Source organism: Solea solea, chromosome 7, assembly GCF_958295425.1.
Source record: "Solea solea chromosome 7, fSolSol10.1, whole genome shotgun sequence".
Lineage (NCBI taxonomy): Eukaryota > Metazoa > Chordata > Actinopteri > Pleuronectiformes > Soleidae > Solea > Solea solea.
The window spans coordinates 24905909-24927935 of record NC_081140.1 but is presented as its reverse complement, the minus strand read 5'-3'; the positions used below and the strand labels follow the sequence as shown (position 1 = coordinate 24927935).

Sequence of the window (22027 nt, the reverse complement as noted above, 5' to 3'; positions counted from 1 at the left end):
TAAATCAAGTGGGTGTTTGCTTTTGTCTTGTGAGGGAAAAAATCTAGATACATAGATACTCTCCAGTATCTGGCACCGTTTATTCTAGTCATTCTAGTCTGTTCTAGCATAACTCTGTCTATAATATCAAAGGTCATCACAGGTCCATGATACCACAGATAGATACATATCAAATCTCCGACTGTCATTGAACGCACCGTCGAAATAACAGGAAGTGTGTATGTGTGTTTCTTTCCTGTCGCTGTTGTAAGAGATTAAAGCTAAACGACAACAACAACGTCAACAGTGACAGATTTGACTTTATAATTAATCCGATTATCGACATGTATTGATGTATTCGGCCTCTCGATTATGTTTGCTGACGGTTCTTCGGCGTCGCTGTCGGTGACAAAACGACGCCCGCGGACCAAACATTAGCTAAAAAATAGCAACATCAACAACAGCAGCAGCAGCAGCAGAAGAAGAAGAAGAAAGGTAAGCGATGTCAAAATAGTTTGACACAACAAACTCAAAGCAGCAACACTCATTCATTTCACACAAGTTATCTTTATAATTGATGTTATTGATGTTAGTAGTACTGTTCTTAGCTACCGCTAATGATAATGCTGTATTAATGGTGTTAGCTGGTGAAGACAGACATTGGGTCCTTAAACGCAGCATGTGTAGATTTCTATTCTTTTTATTATTATTATTATTCTTATTATTAGTACTATTATTATTATTATTTGAGTTTAGTAGTTAATAGTTCATATACTGTACGTCTACAAGTAGTTAAGGAAGTGCAAACATACCTTAAAAGTCGTCAATATGTAACCCCTTTTCATTATATTAGGTTTTTATTTATGCCAGAAAATAAAACGTGTTTAGTTATTATAATAATAACGTAATTATTATGTGTTATAAATGAGTTTTATACTGTAATTGTGCTGCTGCTGCTGCTCCTCTCTTGGCCAGACTTCTCTCGTAATTATCCTGGTTAAATAAAGGATAAATAATCTAAAAAATAAAATCGTTTGTCATTAGGATTAACGATTTTACAGCATCTCAAATATTTAGATGTGTTATTTCAAAGTAGATTGCTAATTTCGATTCTGTTTTCTTTCATTGATTTAATGCATTGTATTCAATAGCGAAACTAGGGCCGTTTCAATTTGTGTGTTACATATAATGCACAAAGAATACTGACACACACCACATATTATTTAGGGACATCTCTGTTGGCAGAAACATAAACATAAAAGACAGCTGTGTTGACTGCATTGTTAAACATGTTATACAACTTTTTATATTACGATAAAAAAGGAAGATATGTGATACTTTTGCACATGGTGGTAAAAATCATACCGCTTTGTTGTCCACATGAGGGTCGCGCTGGGGCACTGTGCCAATTCCAGCTGACACAGGGCGATAGGCAGGGTCACACCCTGGACAGGTCACCTGTCCATCACAGGGCCACACAGAGACAAACAACCATTCACTCTCACACCTACGGTCAATTTAGTTTGTCCAATTTGCCTTATTCCCAAATCGGCATGTCTTTGGACTGTGGGTGGAAACCGGAGAACCCGGAGAAAAACACACGCACACACAGGGAGAACATGCAAACTCCAGGATTTCCATTATCAGGATCGTTTTGAATAGAGATTAAATCATACATCTTTCACGTGTTAGACTTTGAAAATGCAGTGAAATTACACCAACACACAGTCCTAGTGATTCATTTGAAGTACAAGGGGGAAGTCATTCCTTTTTGTAGTCACAGTAAAACATTTTGCAGCATTATTTGGTAACTTAAGTAATATAATAATAGTAGTAGTAACATTATTTCCAATGTATTTGTAAACTTTCACAAAACAAAATGCAGATGGACAGAAATGCACCTACAAACACAGTATTAAAGCATGTTTTTACAACAATTGCGATAATATTGTGAACTGCAATCATTTAGTTTAACATAATCATGATAGGAAATATTCATATAGCGCCTAATATAAACATATTTTACAGTCTAATATGAGTTTGAGGTCAGAATCTTGGCACAAAGAGATAAGGTGTTATTTTTAGCACACAATACTAATCTTAAAAAAAAATCAAGCTCAAGCTCTGAGGTTCAACAGCTTCTTAAATGTGAATATTTTCTGGTTTCTTTGCTCCATATATCAAAGAAATCATTAAAACTGATTAATTTTGGTGTGTGGTCAAAAGAAGACACTTGAGAACATCATCATTTCCAGGTTTGGGAAACACTGATCAACGTTTTTCAACTATTTCTGACATTTTGTGGTCAAAACAAGTACTCGATTAATCAAGAAAACAATCAACAGATCAGTCTTTTGTGAAAATAACCGTTACTTCCAACACTACACAAATCATTTTAATCCCTTTTATGTTGTTGGATTATTCCACCCTGTGATTATCCTGATGTACATTCAAGAAGAGGACGTAGTTTTGATATATTGTATTAATCTTTAGGTATTAGCCGTCAGCACTTCACTTGAGTGTCAGTAAACACAGGATTGTGGGTTTATCTCCATCAACACACAGTTTAATCCGTCTGCAAAACTGGAATCATTGCCCAGTTGCCGTCTGTGCCCCTGAGCACTTTTCAGATATAGAAATCCTAGTGGATAATTTATGCACTCGGTTTTTAATTTATGCATTTGTTGCAACAGAGGGACTGCGCGTTTCATTCCAAATGTAAAATGATTTTCCTTGCTTTTTCTTTTTTTCTTCTTCATCGCAGTCCACTTTGACCTTCCTTTGGTTGGATTTCATCTGCGTCATACAAAGAACGGCCGATTTGTATGCAGTCAGACATTTAATAACCCGGAGCAGGAATAATTTTTAACATGAAAAAAAACCTCAGTATGACTGTGACTCAGCAATAAATGATTCAAGTTTTATTCTCAAAGAATACCCACAATTGTGAGTGGATAAGTGCATGTTAAAAGAAATCTTTTGAATAAATACAGACGATTTCTAGCAGATTTGATTGTCGTCTCTCTACTGACCCCATATGTATCCACATATGCAGCTTTTGTGCATTACATTTTCAAATGAAAAGGTCTACGTGGCTCAAATCCACAATGTTTTTTTCTTCTCTTCACAGCCGAGTAGTATGCTGGACGTGGGGAAGTGGCCAGTGTTTGCACTTCTTCCTCCCGAGGAGCTACGGTTAATCCGACAGGCCTGTGTCTTTGGCAGTGCCGCAAACGAAGCCCTGTATGTCACAGTCAACGATGAGGTAACACTTGGGCTTTGACCAATCCTAATCTGTCTCTTTACATTAAGATGTGTTTCTTAATCTGCTTTCACAACACTGGTTTGATTATTTTTGCGTTTGGAGGTGGGGTAGGAAGTAGCAGCAGTCATCCCGTCTGTGGCTGATTCAAGGTGCACCTCCACTCACGGGGATTAGCAGATAGAATGAGGCTATCTTTAGCCATATAGGCTAATGCCCGAGCAAGCTCCATTTATATCCTGTTGGAAAGTTGTAGAGCGGAGCGAGTCTCATCCATTTGCTGCTCAAATATGTTGTTTTTGTCGGTCGACTATCCAAAAAACAAAGTTAATTGCAGAGAGGAGGCGTAGGGGAAAACTGTACCTTGCCTGGCGCGCTGACCGTAAAGGCGTCAATGAATTACTGCTCCAAAGTGCTGCGTTTTGTAGTTTTTAGTTGCAGATAAAAAACAAACAATTCAGCACACAGCGATGTCTAAACATGTAGTCTCAGTGTGCAATCTCAGCACTCAGCGAAAAGCAGGACTTCCCCATTCACCCTCTCTCCATTCAAACACTAAAAACCCCCGCCAAGTGAACAGCTGACTTTACTACTAATGCTGACATAGACACCATGTGACTCATATCCCTCGTATGTGACCATTGACAAATTTTAATTATAAAATAAACAATACCCATGCTGGCATCTCTTTCAAATATAAACAAATATGTGTTCCATTAAAATCATCAAATGAGTTCACACTAAGAATGGGTCGTGTTATATTTTTACATAATTTAAGGTGAGAAATCAGTCATTTAGAATTAAAAAAAAAATGTGGTTTATGTTTAAAGATATGAGGTGAAGAGCTCCATTTGTGTGGGCGCTCGGTGCTCATAGTGCCCGGCACAGAGATTATTCTGCTAAATAGATACAACATTTCAAGTACCGAGTTACAGTTCAGTTACAGACTTTTCACAGGAGGCAGGTTTATTCCCAATAACATCATTTTCTCTCTCATCATCCTCCTCTTCATCACATATACTTTACACGCTGGTATAGTGAAATTAGATTAAGATGGAGCGAGAGATAAGGTGACTCTAATTATTATTATTTAAGTTATTATTATAAATCCTTTGTTATTTGTTTAATGTTCTGCTTCATCGCAGACAAAATTCCTCAGCTTCACTCTGATCACATACCCTGATAGAAACAGTAGAACAGTATTTCTGATTTTCCTCCACGTACCAGTACCACAGTTTGAGAAACCGTGGCTCTAGGACATCGGCGAACACTTGAAAGCCACATGTCATGAATCATTCATCAATCCCGGAAGCATTTGAGCCGCGATGTTTGCGTCTGTTTTCCAGGTCTTTGCATTGGGCACAAACTGCAGCGGCTGTTTAGGGCTGGGTGATCTTCAAAGCACGATTGAGCCGCGCAGGATTGATGTCCTGTGTGGAAAGAAGATTGTGTCCCTGAGCTACGGAACAGGACCACATGTGGTTATCGCTACTGCAGGTAATTCAGTTCAGGAATCCTTTATTTGTCCCCCCCGAGGGCCAACATTTACCGTCAGAGTGCAGAGGAATACCATCACAGACAAATGGACGTGACACATTCAGATGTTTAGAGTCTTGCTTTAATGGCGGCGGTGTGTCACTGCTGTGACGTGCTGTATAAGACAGACACCTTTATTAAAAACGGTTCACACGCAGCATCTTATAGATGCGTAATTCTTTGGTGGAGAAACTGTGTGTCATCCTCCGTCATCTAGATGAAGCTCCTAAATCAGAGGACACACACACACACACACACAGCCAGTTTTTATTTTGACACATGTGCATCGAGAAGCAAATCTGCTGTGCCGATAATCCGCCGTCTTTGTTTTGATTGTTTTTCTTAGTTTAACGTGTTAATTAATTTGGCGAGGCCGGTCATCTCAGCGGCTCCCAGGATTTTTGCTGCTTAGAAACCTTGTCTGCATGTGAACGACCCCTTAAACAGTTAAACAGTTTTGATGACAGAAGTTGCACACTGGAGCTTGAAAAAACTTCTTATATGGACGGCCTCGGTGTGTGTCTTTATAGGTCACATCTTCAGGCTTCACAAAATGTTTTTTTTGTGTTATGATTCATTTTATATCAATTCTGTTTTGTTTTGTTTTAAATTTGAGTAGCAATAGTTGTGCAGAAGTCACAAAATAGAAATTTTTTCGATCTTTAAACTGGGACATATTTCCAAATTTCACATATTTAATCCAATTTAGTTGTGTTTATATTATATATTTAGGTTGTGTTGAAAAAAAGGATATAAGACACTGTATTGCACATTCTTATAGCCTTTTGTATATATTTTTTAACATAGTCATAGAAAAAAGCACTCAGGGTAAAAACATAAAAAGCAGTAAATATGTTCCTAATAAAGTGGCCAGAGAGTGAAGACGCAAATAAATGAGCTGATATTATTGATCAGGATGATCGATGTTACTCATTTTTTGCGGTACTTTAACTGCAAATACATTTGTTAGCCAACTAATCAACATTTCTCAGTTATACAAGGAGTCCTATTCAGCCTGTGCTGTGAGTTATATACAAAGAGGTCCACTCTTTGTTCTTTGTTAATAAAATTGTAACCACCGTGACACTGGGACATAACTTCTGTCTGCTGCTGCTTTGCAGAGGGAGAGGTGTTTGCTTGGGGCCACAACGGCTACAGCCAACTGGGAAATGGGACTACCAACCACGGACTGACCCCTGCCCTGGTTTCCACCAACCTGCTCAGCAAGAGAGTGACGGAGGTCGCCTGTGGCTCCCACCACACCATCGCCCTCACAACCGACGGAGAGGTGATTTATGTCCCTCAGTTGTGACCTTTTCTTTACTTTCTGCTTTATTAGTAGTTAGTCAGTGTGTCATTTCTGCCTCTAGGGGTCTCTCTCAGTCCCATGCTTCTGTTCACTTCCTGATTGAAGTGACTGATCCTCTTTTTTTCCACTTTTAAGTTGTATATGCCACACAATGATCAGTTTTTGCCACCCAAATTCTCTGGAAAGCCTTGGTTTTTTTTTCACTCTTTATTGAAACAATATGCATCAGTTTTGGGGATTTTAGAAGAAATAATCTTGTATTTTTATTCAGTAGATTTATATTTAGTTAGGTGATAGGGTTTCTTCTTTAGTTTTTACAGCGGCGGGCAACTACAACTGTCATAAAACAGTAGCGGTAACAGGAAGTAGCTACTCTTTCACACAAGTGAAACAAATCGAGTTTTCGGTACAGATTTGGATTGTGTCAAACATCATCACCTGAATCGCAGCTCCAATGTTAAATGCAACACGTCCTGTAACTGTTTCAAAGTAAAAGCATTCTAGTGTTTCTTCCCAACAAGGCTTTTATTGTGAAATAATGCAGTACCGGCAGATGCTTCCCACTGAAAAATCCTGGCATTTGAGTGAGCACAGAGGAGCATTTAGAGCATTTTAAAGGTTCATTTTTGAACACTTTCAAAACCAAACCTGATGTGAAACAAAGCAGCAACTCAAGATGTGAGAAAAGAAGATCAGAGTTTTATGAACTGGAAAAGTTTGGCTCGTCTTAGTACACTAAATGAGTCTGTATGTTGTTAAATGTTGCTTATTTTATCTTTACATCTCTGTGTCCAGGTGTACGCGTGGGGCTACAACAACTCAGGCCAAGTGGGCTCGGGGTCCACTGCCAACCAGCCGACACCGCGTCGTGTCAGCAGCTGCCTGCAGAGCAAAGTGGTGGTCAACGTCGCCTGCGGTCAGCTCTGCTCCATGGCCGTCCTGGACAATGGAGAGGTGACGGGTCACATCAGTCTTGCAAGTGTTTTACACGAATTACGTGAATCCGTGACTCAGTGGCCCTTAACTATTTTTGAAGGGTGGGCTGATTGATGAGCATGTGCGTCACACGCGAGTATAAGATATTCATGAGTCAAGCAGTTTGTACATTAGCGACATGACTCATCATTTCATGAACGATGCCGATTAATTGGAAGGGGCAGACCCAGAATAATTATTTCCAGATTTAATGCCCTCATGCATGGACAAGTAGCTGTGTTATCTCCACCCAGAAGACAGTATTCATCACACTTAACAGTCAATGAGTTCATTGTTTTGAGGACTTGGCAAACCCGAACTTCTACTGAAAGAAAGTGAAGAGAAAACGAGAGTAAGAACAAATAATACAAAATAAAAAGTACTGTATGTTTGGCAAGTCACATCATTGTTTATTTACAACAGTAGTTGAGATTTACATTTAAAGCGGATGTATAAAGCAACAAATAAGAAGAAGGAAAATAGTTTGTGCATCCTTTCTGGTATGTAAAGGCCACCGTAGTTCCCTGCTTTTGTTGCAGTCTGTCATCCCACCATTAGAGGTCACTAATTCTTACACACTGGGCTTTTAATTGAGATCAAGACCTGAAAAATAAGTGTCAAACATTAACCAAGCTCTGAAAAATCTTTTCGGAAAAAGGGTAACTAAGCCTCGTCTACTGAGGCTATCTCCGCCCAATACCCTATTTTGAAAAATGCGAAGAAATGGGCTGAGAGCTGAGTGAGGGTGAGTGTGGAGCGGTGCAGGGGGCGTGGTCTGGTAGTGAAATCTGACATCTGTTGCACCTGTGTGAGATGTTCAGTGACACGAGACTCTCAATCGGAGATGACGAAGCAACACCTCCGGCGTTTATAAAAGGGGGAGGAGTCTGGGGACAATGAGCCTCGCACTGATTGGACGAGAGGGTGATGATTGAATGCAGTAGCCAGTGTTTGACCAGAGAGGGCAGTAGATACACTGAAGATTTTTGGTTAAGTGGTTTAGGGGTTTAGTTACACTTTAATTATGTTTTTATATTCACTGAATGTGTCCCCTTTTTTTTGTAGATCTATGGTTGGGGCTACAACTGCAATGGACAGCTCGGTTTGGGCAACAATGGGAATCAGCAGACACCGTGCAGGCTCGCGGCTCTCCAGGGCATCAACATTGTCCAGGTGAGAGCCAAGAGAAGCCAGAAGGAGAAGCTGTTTGTCATTTGTGATGAATTATTCCAGCCCAACACTCGAGATGAATCCCCACCGCTCCCCTGTCTATGTGTTCGCAGGTTGCCTGTGGATATGCTCATACACTGGCACTCACAGATGAGGGAGTTGTTTACGCCTGGGGGGCAAACTCGTATGGGCAGCTAGGAACAGGAAACAAGAGTAACCTAGCGTCCCCCACTCAAATAAACACAGACAAAGAGAGGTTAGTATTGTTCGATTCATTGATTGTTAATCGATGCTACGTTCAAAGACACTTAAATCCCATTTCTGCTTCGAGCTGATGCTCAATTTGAACATAAACAGGTCTTCTTCATCACGACCGATTGGCTGATTAGATATTTGCATGCGCGGGGAGTTGAACTGTACCTAAATAAAGATAACAGATTGATTTCCTTACAGCGTATTTGACAAATTGGTGCCCGCTGTGCCCTCTTTGTCTCTACGTTTGACACATTTCAACTCGCAGTCTGCATATTAAAACGATAACAGCAGCTCTTTTTAAAGTTTTTAAATTCTCTCTGTGTCACCAGGATGGTGGAGGTGGCCGCGTTTCACACCAGCCACACGTCCGCCGCCAAGACTCAGAGTGGACAGGTTCTGATGTGGGGCCAGTGTCGAGGTCAGGCTGTGGCCAGTCCCCACGTCACACACTTCAGCAGCACGGACGACGTGTTTGCGTGTTTCGCCACACCTTCAGTGACGTGGCACCTCCTGTCAGTGGGTAAGGCTGCTTTAGCAAAATAAACACTTTAGAAACTGTGTTTCAACAGGTTTCTCCGGTTTTTCAGCTTCTTAAATGTGAAATGTGAAAAAAGTAGAATCTAATCTTATCTAATCTAATCCATGTAACAAAAGAAAACATTTAAAATGAATAATTTGGGTTCGTTTTGGACCAAAACAAACAGATTAAACGATTATGAAAAGAATCGTTACTTGCAGCTCTAATTCATTCATTCAATATTTCTATTTTTATTTTTTTTCTTTGTCAGATGGCGACGACTACCTGACTGTGGCTCAGTCTTTGAAGAAGGAGTTCGATAGTCCAGAGATTTCAGACCTGAAGTTCCTGGTTGACGGGAAGTTTATCCACGTCCACAAAGCCCTGCTCAAAATCCGGTACGGAAAAGTAAAAAATGTGCACCAGCGTTTGCAAATAACCAAAACTTCACAGCACTTATGAGTGTAATAAACATGTGTAGAGAGGATGAACCCACACTGAGATGATGAAAGTGATTACCACCTTGATTGACGTGACCGAACTTGACCCGAAGCCCGACAGTCATTTCTGAATTTTGGTCCAGGCTCTATCTCACGCTCAAACATACATACATACTGAGCTTCTGTGTTTCCTTCTGTCGAGCGCCACTTCCTTGTCTTTCCTGTCAATGTCACAGAGAGGCGAAGACAGACAATATTGTTTCCTGTTTTTTTGTCCTCGTTGTAACCACACTTGGACTCAGAAGTATCTGCATTCCTGTCCCGTTGCTCTTTTGCGCTGTCAGTCGGGAAGGAGCCAGACTGTCTGAGACATCACACCAGTGATCGTCACACCAACATGCAAAGGGAAAAACACTTTTGGCAAAAATCGTATGCAAAATGATAGTTTTTTTTAAAGAGATTCACCACACGGTTGTTTATTCAACGTGTCCTGGGGAACATGTGATAGCGTGGTAGAGTTTAGAGCAAGCAGACATGAGAAGTGAGGGAATCTGAAGGGGGAGAAAGAAATGGTAATCGGTGTTTTAAAATGCACGACGACCTTAAGGTACAGATATTATGGGAAATGCATGAGGACGTAGTTGTTGCCTGAGCAGCTTCACGTTTCCTCAGGAAGTGTAAATGTAAATGGAGGCTGGAGATTCTTGACTTCACAGTTCATGTAATTATACTTTTTCCACTCACTTTGACGGGTACTATTAGAGATATTTTGTAATGGTACCTGTATTCTTGTTGAGATTAATAACCAGTGTAACCAATATGAGGTGATATTATTGGTATATAGTGACATTTATGATAATTATCCCACATTATTTGCCATTTTTTAATCATCTGCATTATCCAATTATTATTTATTTATCAGTCATTTATTACAAATTGAGCATTTTTGTATTTAGAAACTTGATAAATCTTGCAAAGTCACTAAAACTCTTTATTTTTTTTCCATCCAGAAGTTGAATTTGAATTTTTTTTAAAACATTTGTTTCTTGTGTTTAATATTTAATTAATTTACTTGCACCCAGTGCAGACATAAGAAATAGATGACAGAGACCATTACTGTTGTAATGGTCTCTGTAACAATAATTATTTGTTATATACTGTGCTTAACAAATGTATTAGACCAGGGTTTCTCAATTCTGGTTCCTGGGGACCCACTGCCCTGCATGTTTTAGATGTGTCCCTGCTCCAACACACCTGATTCAAATGTTCAGCTCATCAGCGAACACTGCAGACGCCTGATAACGAGCCATTTATTTGAATCACGTGTGTTGGAGCAAGAAAACGAATGTTTCTGTTGAGAAAAGTAAGTGAATAAGTATAATTTGACATCTTAATGAAGAAATAATAATAATATGCTTTTACTATTTTAAAATAATGACATTTTAGGGTTTCTGTCAAAGAGCTTCTACATACTGGTGTATTAACCGTTACAGAACATAGAAAAATAGTATGTTTAGTATGTTTTATGCAAATGCTCTGTATTTTATTTATTTCACCAACCATTTTTAGGTTTTCAGAACAACCTCTGAGAATAACATGTTGCAGAAAAAGTCACTTCCCTTTTCCTTTCTGTCTCTCTTTCTCCAGGTGTGAACATTTCCGTGCACTTCTGAACGAAACAGACGAGGACGCTATAGAAATCCACCAGTTCTCATATCTGGTGTACAGAGCTTTTCTGGAGTATCTCTACACAGACACAATTAACCTGCCACCAGAGGACGCTATTGGTAAGCCCTTAGAGGACCCACACAGTCTCTGTACACACTGACAGCACAAGGATTGAAGTCTGAGAACACACTGGTTTTTGTGTCTGTGTGTGTCTGTGTGTGTGTGTGTAGGGCTGTTAGATTTGGCCACATTCTACCGGGAGACGAGGCTGAAGAGGTTGTGCCAGGAGACGATCAAGAGAGGCATCTCCGAGGAGAACGCCATCACTCTGCTGTCCGCCGCGGTCAAGTATGAGGCGCGGGTAAGCTTGTAGCTGCTGACACACAGTCAGACACCGTGTTGGTGGTGGGTGCCTTCACAGTAGCCTAGTCACTTGCACACCTTCATTGACCAGACAGGCCCCTCTTCATTTTTAGGACCTGGAGGAGTTCTGCTTCAAGTTTTGCGTCAACCACCTCACGGCCGTCACGCAGACCCAGGCCTTTGCAGACATGGACCACGACCTGCTCAAGAACTTCATTAGCAAAGCCAGTCGCTACGGGGCCTTCAAAAACTGACTAGAAAGCCCCCGCGGTGACAAGTGTGAGGTCCTGAGTGTCGACCCGAGACCAAAGTAAACACAAGGCCTGTCACGACTTCAAAGCCTTGACACTTGGGATGTAAACAGTGGAGAAGCCGACTGGTTTCAGGTTTCACCCTCTAAGAGAAGACGCCTCGGTGTTGCTGCCCTAACCTCGCACAAACACACCGGTTCCTTGATGGGTTTAATAAATATTTACTCTTCCACTCAGTCACAAGCTGACAGTCAGTACGTTTCCATGCCCACTTAAGTTGAACCAAGGTTGTATCTTAAACAACCGGTTTCATTGCTGCACCGTCTTTGTCCCAGTGCACAGCACGAGCGATGAGTCGGAAGTGCGGCCGCCTCCTCTGCACTAGGTGGCGATAGCCCCCGTTTCAGCCCGTTTTGTATCAGGTGTTTTCGGGGTGACAGAGTAGAGGTGGGCAATATGGGCACAAAAAAAAAATCTCAGTATTGTTTTTTTTTTGGGATTTTGATGATAACGATTATATCAATGGACGTAATGTTTCAGGAAAACATTTTCTTTTAAGTTTAGCATTTTAAGTGAAAATTCAAAGACTTATTATAATTGAACTACAGTGTAGAAACATGTGATCTCTGCTGCACACATTCAGGGAACATGTGGACTTTCAGTGCGTGTTTCATCAGTTTTTGTGAAGTCATTTACATACTCAATAATTTAAATTTGCGTATCTTTAAAACGACAACAATCCCAACATTGTTGTGGACGATATGTCTTGCCCACCTCTATGACAGTGCTGAAATTCTGTCTCCTTGTCAGTCCAAAAACACACAGACCACGTTTCTCTCGCTGTTGTTTGCTTCTTTTGTGCATCATCCTCTTTAATTTTACGGGTCAAGGCCCTGGAGCGGAAAGTTTGGGACATGTGCACAGTATCTAGGATATCTAGGCCAGTTTAGATCCAGCAGAACGTACAGTACAACTAAACGACTGTGACTGGACTCACAACCACGTTATCTCAGCGTGTTAGTCAAAGTCAATTTTCCTTGAACGCCATGTAAATGCACCGTCTGTAGACGCGCGGCTCTGCCGCAGGTGTCATCTCGAAACCAGAAAGCACTGCACGCTTGACTGCATTCATTTTAGAGCACTGCCCCTTTAGAGGGATATTGTAGGTTTCTTTTGAAGTGTGGTTCCATGAAGTACAGACATTTAAGCCGGCTCTTTCACACTAAAACTATCCTGAGTGAACTGTGAGGGAAATTTGACGTCACAAATGCACCGCAAACAAAACAAGACAACGTAGCTCAGTCAATCTGTCACCATCGTTTCTATTTTATATCTTTTTTTACTTCTGTCCACAGTTGTAACAGGTCAGATGAAAAACATTAACATTGCTGCCAAAAGTTAAGTATGACTAAGTATTAGTCTCTTCATTTGAGTTCCCTTGAATGTAAAATTTGCTCACATTGCAGAGTGAACACCAATTAAACACGCTCACATTTAAGTGAGTGGGATTGGGGTAATAGTCAGTAACTAGCTGCCCTTTGCACACCCACAGTAACAAGAATGTGCCTGTTTACGTCTACGATATTTTAGGACTGTCTTATCGGTTTTATCTCACCATTAGACAGTCTTTTCTAGCCAAGTCCATAGAGAAAATCTGCATTTTTAAGCTCCTCGGGACACAGCAGCCCCTGGTTAACTGCTGCCCCCTTTGGTTAGTTTATGTTACTTAGGCAAAGCTGAACATATTACGTTATGCACTGAAAACACAACATAATGTATTTGAAGTTACAGATGGAGGCAATAGTGGGTTAAAAACTCATGTGTACTGTGTTATAAAATTGCTGATTTTCTCTATAGACGTTGGTTCGGGAGAGTGAGAGGTTTACAAACCTCAGTTCACGACCAGAAAAACAGCTTCAACTGCACGGACACATATCAATCATGTTCTTAAGATACCGTAGACTCAAACAGGCATAGATTTAATCAGATTTTGTAGCTAAAAATGTGTTTTTTCCTTCTGTCCCTGCTGCCAGGTTTAGTGTGAGAGTGACTGTCTGGTTCACCAACATCCACACTTCAATAAACCTAGACCCTAATTGCTTTTCTTTTAAGGGAAGCCTTGATTCTCAAACAGTGTAGAGAATATAGAAGTATTTATTGAATTAAAAACAAGCAAGCTCTTTGTCTGTCCGACAAACAGCAACTTATTACTTCTGAACAATTATAGTTTTGTGTTTTTTTTATCCGATCAGTGATAATGTCTGTTTTCTTGTGTACTGTCAGTGGTAAAGTTTTGCCATTGTGTTTATAGTTGGTCACCTGGGTTAGGGTTTTAGGGTGCCATCCAAAGTTATGCTGATCTTTGTTCTGATTCACATTTGCACTGTTGTGGTGAAGATGGGCTACATCCACACTAATCTGTTTTTGTTTAAAAATGCATAAATTCTGCTCCAGTTTTGTCAGACATCCACACGACCCCTGGCATTTTCAAGCCCTGAAAATGGAGACGTTTGAAAATGACGACGCACTACACTGAGTTCAACTATCAGCTGTGAAAGAAGGACTTGGTTTCACAAAACACTATTTTTAAATGAAAACGCAGCAGCAGTGTGGATGTAGCCTCAGGTGCTGTTACATCTGTTACGTTTTATAAACCCACTTCATGTTTACTTGAGTTCCGATTTCAACCCACTCTGTTCAGGTGGAAACAGTTACCTACACTTGTTCTCTGACTCCTGTGAAGCTCGTCAATCACGTGTCACTGCAGTTTGTTATGTTTACAAAAAGTCGGCAGGCAAACTTTGTTCATAAACAAGTGTTTCTCTATATTTCTTCCCCTTGTCGTGATTTAAAAACACTAGCTTAGTGGAAAATGCCAACTGTGATAAAAGTAGCCTGTACGTCATATTATAGGGTCACAAGTTCACGCAGTTCAATTCGTAAACGTTTACTTTAACAAGCAAATTATTTTAATTATTATTTTTTTATATACATATTTGTTTTGATAATATAATTTGTATGACTAATGCTGTATGCTGCTCAGAGTGGCACTAATGGTGAAATGTATTAAAATGAATGAAACTGTGACATGTGATTGGTGTGTTATTGGCTGTGATTGGTGTTTTGTGATGTCACTATATAAAAATAATACAAGACTGCCCTTTTAGCATTTAACTAACAGCTGTTTTATTTCCGTCCCTACCCTCAAATTGAACTAACCCTCATGCTGCATGTTTTAAACGCCAGTAGAGACTCTTCTTCGTTGTTTTCCTGACTGATTGATTGGACTACTGACTCTACACTGCCTCCATGATTTCTGGTGGTATTGCTCCGTTTCGTCCGTCATCGTAAGCTCTCCTGTGACGTACGCAATGACGGGATGAAATGAACGTAAAGAACGGACAAAAGGCTCTGTCTGTGTCTTTTTCGTAAAATTTGAGTAAAAATGGACCTTCAAAATGTAGGGGCTGACAAACAATGACCAGCAAGACAGCAGCGATTTTTTTCTATTGTCAGGGCAGGGAAATGCCACAGTACTGTGGATGTAGCTTTAGTGTGAAATTCAAAAACATAAACTGTAGAAATAGGTTTAGTCTTTCAGTTTGAAAAGTGAAACCTGATAGCGAGGAACGAAAGTAGCAGTTAGCCACCTGTGAGTAGTTTTCAGGTTGCAAAAGGAAGTCGATAGGAAAATTAGTCATTTTACGGTGTCAGTTAACATTATCTAACATTATCAACATCAGTTAACAGTATCTAACATTATCTTGTATAGTAAATGCTATTTTCAGGTCTTCTCCAGTAACACATGATGTCCAAAGAGGACAATAGAAGCTAAAACAGTGACAAATATGAGTGGACACCCCTGTGACTCATGGCTAGTTTTGTCCAATAGTTCAAAAACTGACATCAAATCATTTTACAACTGAAAGATTTATTTTACTATGTCAAAAACCCACTGAGGAGACCCAGTGTTAGCTCATTTCTGAAACCTTGTATGAATGAAAATGTTTGACCCTTGAACAGAACTCATTGATGGGTTTGTTTTGTAGCATTAGCAGCTACAGCAGCTAATGCTACGATGGCTAAGACTACAACTGCTAACACTGCTATCTGTTGCTAACAGTAGCTGTATGTAGCTCTGTAAATGAATCATTTTGTTGTCCTTTTCATGTGCAGATATACATGTAAGTGTTTTTTGTTTGGACCAAAATTATTTTTTGAGTCAGTAAAATAACCAAACTAACAAACTAGGGCCTTTGAAATGCCTGTGTTAAAAGCAGATATGATCAATCTCAAACCCTGTTTACTGAGACAGTAATATTTATTTATTTATTTATTTTTAATACATATGCATCACCAAAGTCAATCCATTTCTAACTTTGGTCTCTACTAGAGTAGAAAAAAAGTAATATTACGAAGAAAAAGTTTTTTTATCATTATTTAATGAAATGTGATAATTATTATTAAATAGCAATAGAACACAGATGTACATGTACCAGGCATTTCCTCCTACACAAAGTGTGTGATTCTTTCTTCCAAACAGACTTAGACTTTTTTCACACACACACAATCTTTTCAAAGTCTTGTCGCTAATGATAATGTGGTGTGTGATGTGCCAAAAGATTAAGCATTTCCTCATTTGTGAAGCCCAAATCAAAACGTAACTTCCTGAAATGCTCTGCAGTCTTGACACAGGTTGCAGCTGATCATAATATGGTATTTTGCTTGATAATTAATAACTATGACTTTAATCTCGAAAGATGGGGGAAAAAACCTTCAGTTTGGCTCTAATTGTTGTAGTTAGGCCTCCACCTACATCCTAAGAAAAGATAAGATAAGATAAGATAGCTTTATTTATCTCACAGTGGAGAGAAAACGGCGTTACAGCAGCTCAACAATAGATAATAAACAAACAAACAATATACAAGTAAGTAATACAAGTAGGAAATTATTTACATATATATATATATATAAATATAAGTATAAATATAAATATACATATGTAATAAGGTGCAGTTTCTCTCGGTGGTAAAAATGTACAATGAGTGTAAACATGGCGTTATGGCAGACCAAAAATGAAATGTGATAACAACAGGGACATAAACATCGTTATAATATTTATACACTGTTGTTGTAGAGTCGTACTGCAGTTGGAATGAATGACATGCGGAGGCGCTCTGTCCTGCACTTAGGGTGTATCAGGGTCCCTCGTCCTGACCTTGCTCTGCCCCGACATGGCTTTAAGTCCCCTCCAGACCTCCTTGGCATTGCTCTGCTGCAGGTGGTCTTCCATCTGCTTCCTGTAGTTGGCCTTGCACTCCCTGGTCTTCCTTCTCAGGTCCCTCTGCACTCTCCTCAGTTCCCCTGGGTCTCCAGATCTGAAGGCTCTCCTCTTTTCCAGCAGCAGAGCTCTCATTTCTGAAGTCACCCAGGGCTTGTGGTTGGAGTAACACCGCACCATCTTTGTGGGCACATAGATCTCCTCACTGAAGTTCAGGTAATCTGTGAAGTGTCCCAGGACACCGTTGAAGCCACCATTACCCTGTGGGTCACAGACCACCTTCCATATTGTGGTGTCGAAACAGTCCCTGAGCACTTCACTCGAAAATGACGCACCCAAAATGAGAGAATGTCATCGAGTGGAAGAGGAAGCCAGGAGGTAACCACACACTAATAAAAGGAAAATGGTTGATAGTGGTTGGCATTAGTAAATGTCATATTCATGATAAGGTTAGGTTTTTTTCTTCACTGTTTTCATGTTCCCCTGTCTCATAGGTTCAGTGCTGTGCCTTGCAAAAGGTGTTGCCTTTCTGTGCTGAAATTGTGGCTGAGTTCTCAGAGAACATGTTGTGGTTTTCACACCAGTCTCATTTTTATCAGGTGTCGCCAATGGAACAGTAACGTACAACTTAAAAACATAATTTCTCCCCCCACACACACACACGCACTTCCCCTCTCATTACTTCAACTTAGAGGTTTTTTTATCCTCAAAGTTTCAAAAAACTGATCATCACTTAGTACGTTAACATGACGTTATAAAATAGGTTTAGCCCATCTTAAATCAGACAAAATTGGTTTTATCAAAGTCAAGCTCAGAAGAGCTCAGAAACTACAACTGGACATTTTGTCATCTCTAGCCACACGGCAATGGAACTTTCCCTAAACAATCTCTTTGGTTTTTGTTTTGGAAAAGATCTATAGTGTCTTCATTCACACAAAACATCTCTAAACGCTGCAGTACATATGCCAGGCCTGTGTGTGGCGCTGTAATGCTGCTACACCAAAGACAAAGGAGATGTAGAGCAGTTCTAGCTTGACTCGACTCGACTTGACTTAATTGGGTATCAGTCACAATCGTTTTCCATTACTTCATAGTACCTCCTCAACATGGGCGGGGTCATCATAGCACAGCTGCATGAAGCTGTTTTTACGTAATTTTTACGCGACACAAACTTACAAACTAGTGGCTTGTAAAGCAGTTGTTTTCGGTGTAATTTAATCATTAGAATCAGTTGATTAAAAAGATGTGTTCACCGAATTGTTCAGTACTTCCTGCATGACTGGAGCACAGACTCTGAAATACCACTGAACGGGTTGTGATTCGGCTCACGATCGCCAGCTTTCGGCAGTGCTGTCGCTAAATACACCAGACTTCTCTTTTAGACATTTCCTTTGCTAAAACGCATGTTTTCAGGATTTTTTTAAGTCTTTTTAACTGATCTACAGTTCGGCATTGTTTGCTTTGAATCTTGTGTCGGACGTCGCACACATGACTCTTCCAGTGACGACACTCGCATTTTAGTATCAGCTCAGCTCGCTTGGAACCTCACCGGAACAGGTACTAAAAAAAAGTACCAGGTACTATCACTGATGAAAAAGCCAAAAAACTAGTAGAGTCAAGCCAAGTCGTGCGAGAATTTTGTTGTGGAAAAGCGCCACTGGACCTGTTTTTTCGTCAGCCTACTTCTTGACATTTTTCAAACTTTTTCACACGTAAAATAATTTAATATTTTGAAAAAAAACATAGATGTAAGAGTTAAACTGCCGAATACAGACAAGCGTACAGGAAGCCTGTTATCGCCCTCTAGCTGAGTGGAGGGGAACACACGTCATTCAATAAATTGGCTCCCCACTATTACACTATTATCTGCATGTTATTTGAGCACCAGAGAAACACTAGATACGTTTCAATGTGCTCATTTGTCAGTCAGGGAGAACTTTGTGTTAGTGTCGTAAAAAAAACTGAGGCAACACATATTTGAACCCTGTCTTCCAGGAAAAGGAAGCTCTTGACTGAGCTCTCTTGCGTTTCCTGCGTGTGCAACTTCACACTTTCACACTTTGGATGTGACATGATGGTGCTTTTGCACGACGAGGCCTTGAAGACAAGTGTGTTTGTTTTTGTGTTTTTTTGTGTGTGTGTGATGAAAACCAGAGCAGCAGCACATGAACAATAATTCACTTACTGGGTTTTAAACTAATTGCTGCTCCCCCGAAACAAATCATGTTAAATTTATGTGAGACTGGATTTGGATTAAGCTTCTCTGGAGACCCTGGGCACCAAATGAGTTTGGGAAATGACAACATCTCTAAGACAGTTGCTTTCTGTGTCCACAAGACGAAACATATTACATTTGATATGATAATAATAACCACCTTCACCAGAGAAGTCAAAGCATGTTTTCTAAGAAACCTAATACGTGTACACTAATCCTGTCTTATTGTCTATGATTGCACTTGTTTCTGGATGAACTGAATGTTTTATTGTTTGTGTATAAGGATGAAATTAATGTTATATTCTCCTTGTATTATGATGATGAAGATATTGATGTTTACCTTTTGGTATAAGGATACATGTTTATGTACACACACACACATATATATATATACACATACACACATATATATATATATATATATACATACATACATGTATATATATATATACATATACCAGCACCAGCATCTGCTCTGCTGAGCCTAATGTTTTTGTATAAATAAATCAATATCACATTAGGTTTCTCCTACTATAGACCGTCAATGGAACAGGTTATTTGAAAGAGGCCAAAATAAAAGTACATTCTGTATATACTAAATATACATACAAGCTTTATTTATACTTGAGAGCTTTATAGGGTGACAGTTATTTATAGCCATATCACTCGAGACACAAGTGAAATGTGAAACCAATACCAGTTTGACAAAGACAGTAAAAGACGAACAAGAATTTGACGTTAAAACCTAAAAAAAATTAAGAATAAAATACATAAAAACAGTCGCAACCAGACGTAAAGGAGCTGAAGATTACATTTTTTTAAATGTCCAAAAGATAGAAGAGAACTTACCCAAAAAATACTTTTTTTTTTTTGCCATGGCATGGCACGGTTTGGGTTGATGTCGCACATAGTATTGCTTTAGCTCGCTTGGAACCTCGCCAGAGCAGGTACTAAAAAAAAGTAGCTGGTACCAGGTACTAAGCTAGTGGAAACGCAACTTAAACGTGCCGTGCCAAGGCGAGTCGAGATGGTGGAAACACGCCATAATGTCATCATCACACAGTGGATCTGAGATACAGGTCTCACTCCCACAACAACAGAGGTCAAAAAGTCGATGTCAAAGTCACTCCCTTCAAAGAAAATAAAAGCCATACGCTGCACTTTACAGTGTTTCTGTCAAGTTTTATAAAAGGTCTGAAAAAATGAAAGAAACTTCATTTGACCAAGTGGAAAATAAATGGCTGAAACTGGCCTTTAACTGAAGGATGAGCTGACGTTTTACCAGGTGCTCTATAAACATGAGGCCACACACAAGATAAACAGATAAAGCAGGAAACCCACACACAGCTGCCAACGGTAACTGCCACCTGCAGAAAAAAAAACCTCACCACACTGGCATCAAATTTATTATCAACATGGTCACGACATCATTTGATGTGTACGATGTGTGACCTGGAGTCACTCCTTACACCTCTAATTCACAAGCATAAAGAGAATCCATAGTTATTAGTTCAAGAGTTAACAATCAATTCCTCAATTTCTTTATTTAATTTAAATCAATTCTTTGTCAGCTCTTAAGAGATCATGGAGTTTTACGTGTCAGCTTGTGGCTCACATGTGGTGTGAAGTTCCGACCACACGAGCTGTGAAACAAGTAAACATTTTCTCTATTTTTCATGATGACTCCGTGTGGTCGAGATTTGTTGTTTAACATGAACTTGAAGATGCAGAGTTAAGATATTCACAAGAAGCTCAGAAAATAAAAGTAGAAGCAGAGGTTTTTCATGCAGGAAATAACTGAACGTCCTCATTTCTGTGGCTCTTGGCTGACATATAGAGCTTAAATGAATTTATTTTAATACTTTTGACCTTTCACACAGGCCATTTAATTTCCTGCAACACTGCCTGCCGAGTTTATCGGGCACAGATCCTGCAGATAATCGCCGTCTTTATCTCCCATCTTTTTAATCGAAAGTTGTACCTATGGTTTAATATAAATGAATATTAAAAGCCAAAATAGAGTCTGTGACATTTGAGGAACACAGAGGAGAAGAGTCAGAGCACACACACGCATGCACTTTTAGACTGGTTTGAAAACAAACTCCCTTCATCCTTCCCACAGCAGCAAATTATCAACTTGATGTCAACTTGTCCTCATAACTATGTTGATCAGACGTCCAAAAAAATGCATATAAGACCATTCATTATCAGCTAAATCACTGATTTCCCACTCAGTTTCCTACGTAAATGATGACAGGAGCAGATTTTGTTTAACTTATAGCATTTCTGTTCTGTTTTTATAGATTTTCCCGTGTTCTCTTATTTGCCTTGTGTCAGAAAATAAACCCCGCCTCCAAAGATATTCACCATATGGCGAATTCTTCACAACACAGACACTACACCGGTAACATTAAAACAGTGCAGAGGTCAATTCACTATTACTAATTGGTGTGTGTGTCCACATAAAACAAATTCTAATTCTAATTCTGGCTGGTCCTCACAACTTTAAAGTGCTTATTTAGTGTTAAGACGTGGTTTTAGGATTGGGGTTAGAATTATCTTGATGTTAGGCTTGTGTTAAGGGTGAGTTTGAACCCTTAACGCTCACATGGCACTGATCTGTGCCACAGGTGCACCCATGTGAACTCCTGATATGAATATCCTGGGGGTGTGAGTTTATAGGTCAAATGTTCAGGCTTTAAAAAATGCGGGGGGTTTTCCGTCTTCTTATGAGATGTTGAGTCAAAGTTATGATTCATTTTATATCACAGTTTTAGGAGCAATAATTGTGCAGAAGTCCCAAAAT

General features: G+C 39.7%; 1 protein-coding gene across 1 annotated transcript; it reads left to right on the top strand.

Moving 5' to 3' along the window:
- Nucleotides 1–197: 197 nt before the first annotated feature.
- Nucleotides 198–14806, top strand: rcbtb2 (regulator of chromosome condensation (RCC1) and BTB (POZ) domain containing protein 2). Its single transcript, XM_058634492.1, has 12 exons — nucleotides 198–474; nucleotides 3110–3244; nucleotides 4588–4738; nucleotides 5899–6065; nucleotides 6882–7040; nucleotides 8127–8234; nucleotides 8345–8487; nucleotides 8816–9006; nucleotides 9275–9401; nucleotides 11091–11230; nucleotides 11342–11472; nucleotides 11588–14806. The coding sequence occupies exons 2-12, from the start codon at nucleotides 3119–3121 to the stop codon at nucleotides 11726–11728; spliced, it is 1584 nt and encodes a 527-aa protein (XP_058490475.1). The 5' UTR covers nucleotides 198–474; nucleotides 3110–3118; the 3' UTR covers nucleotides 11729–14806.
- The last annotated feature ends 7221 nt before the right edge of the window (nucleotides 14807–22027 follow it).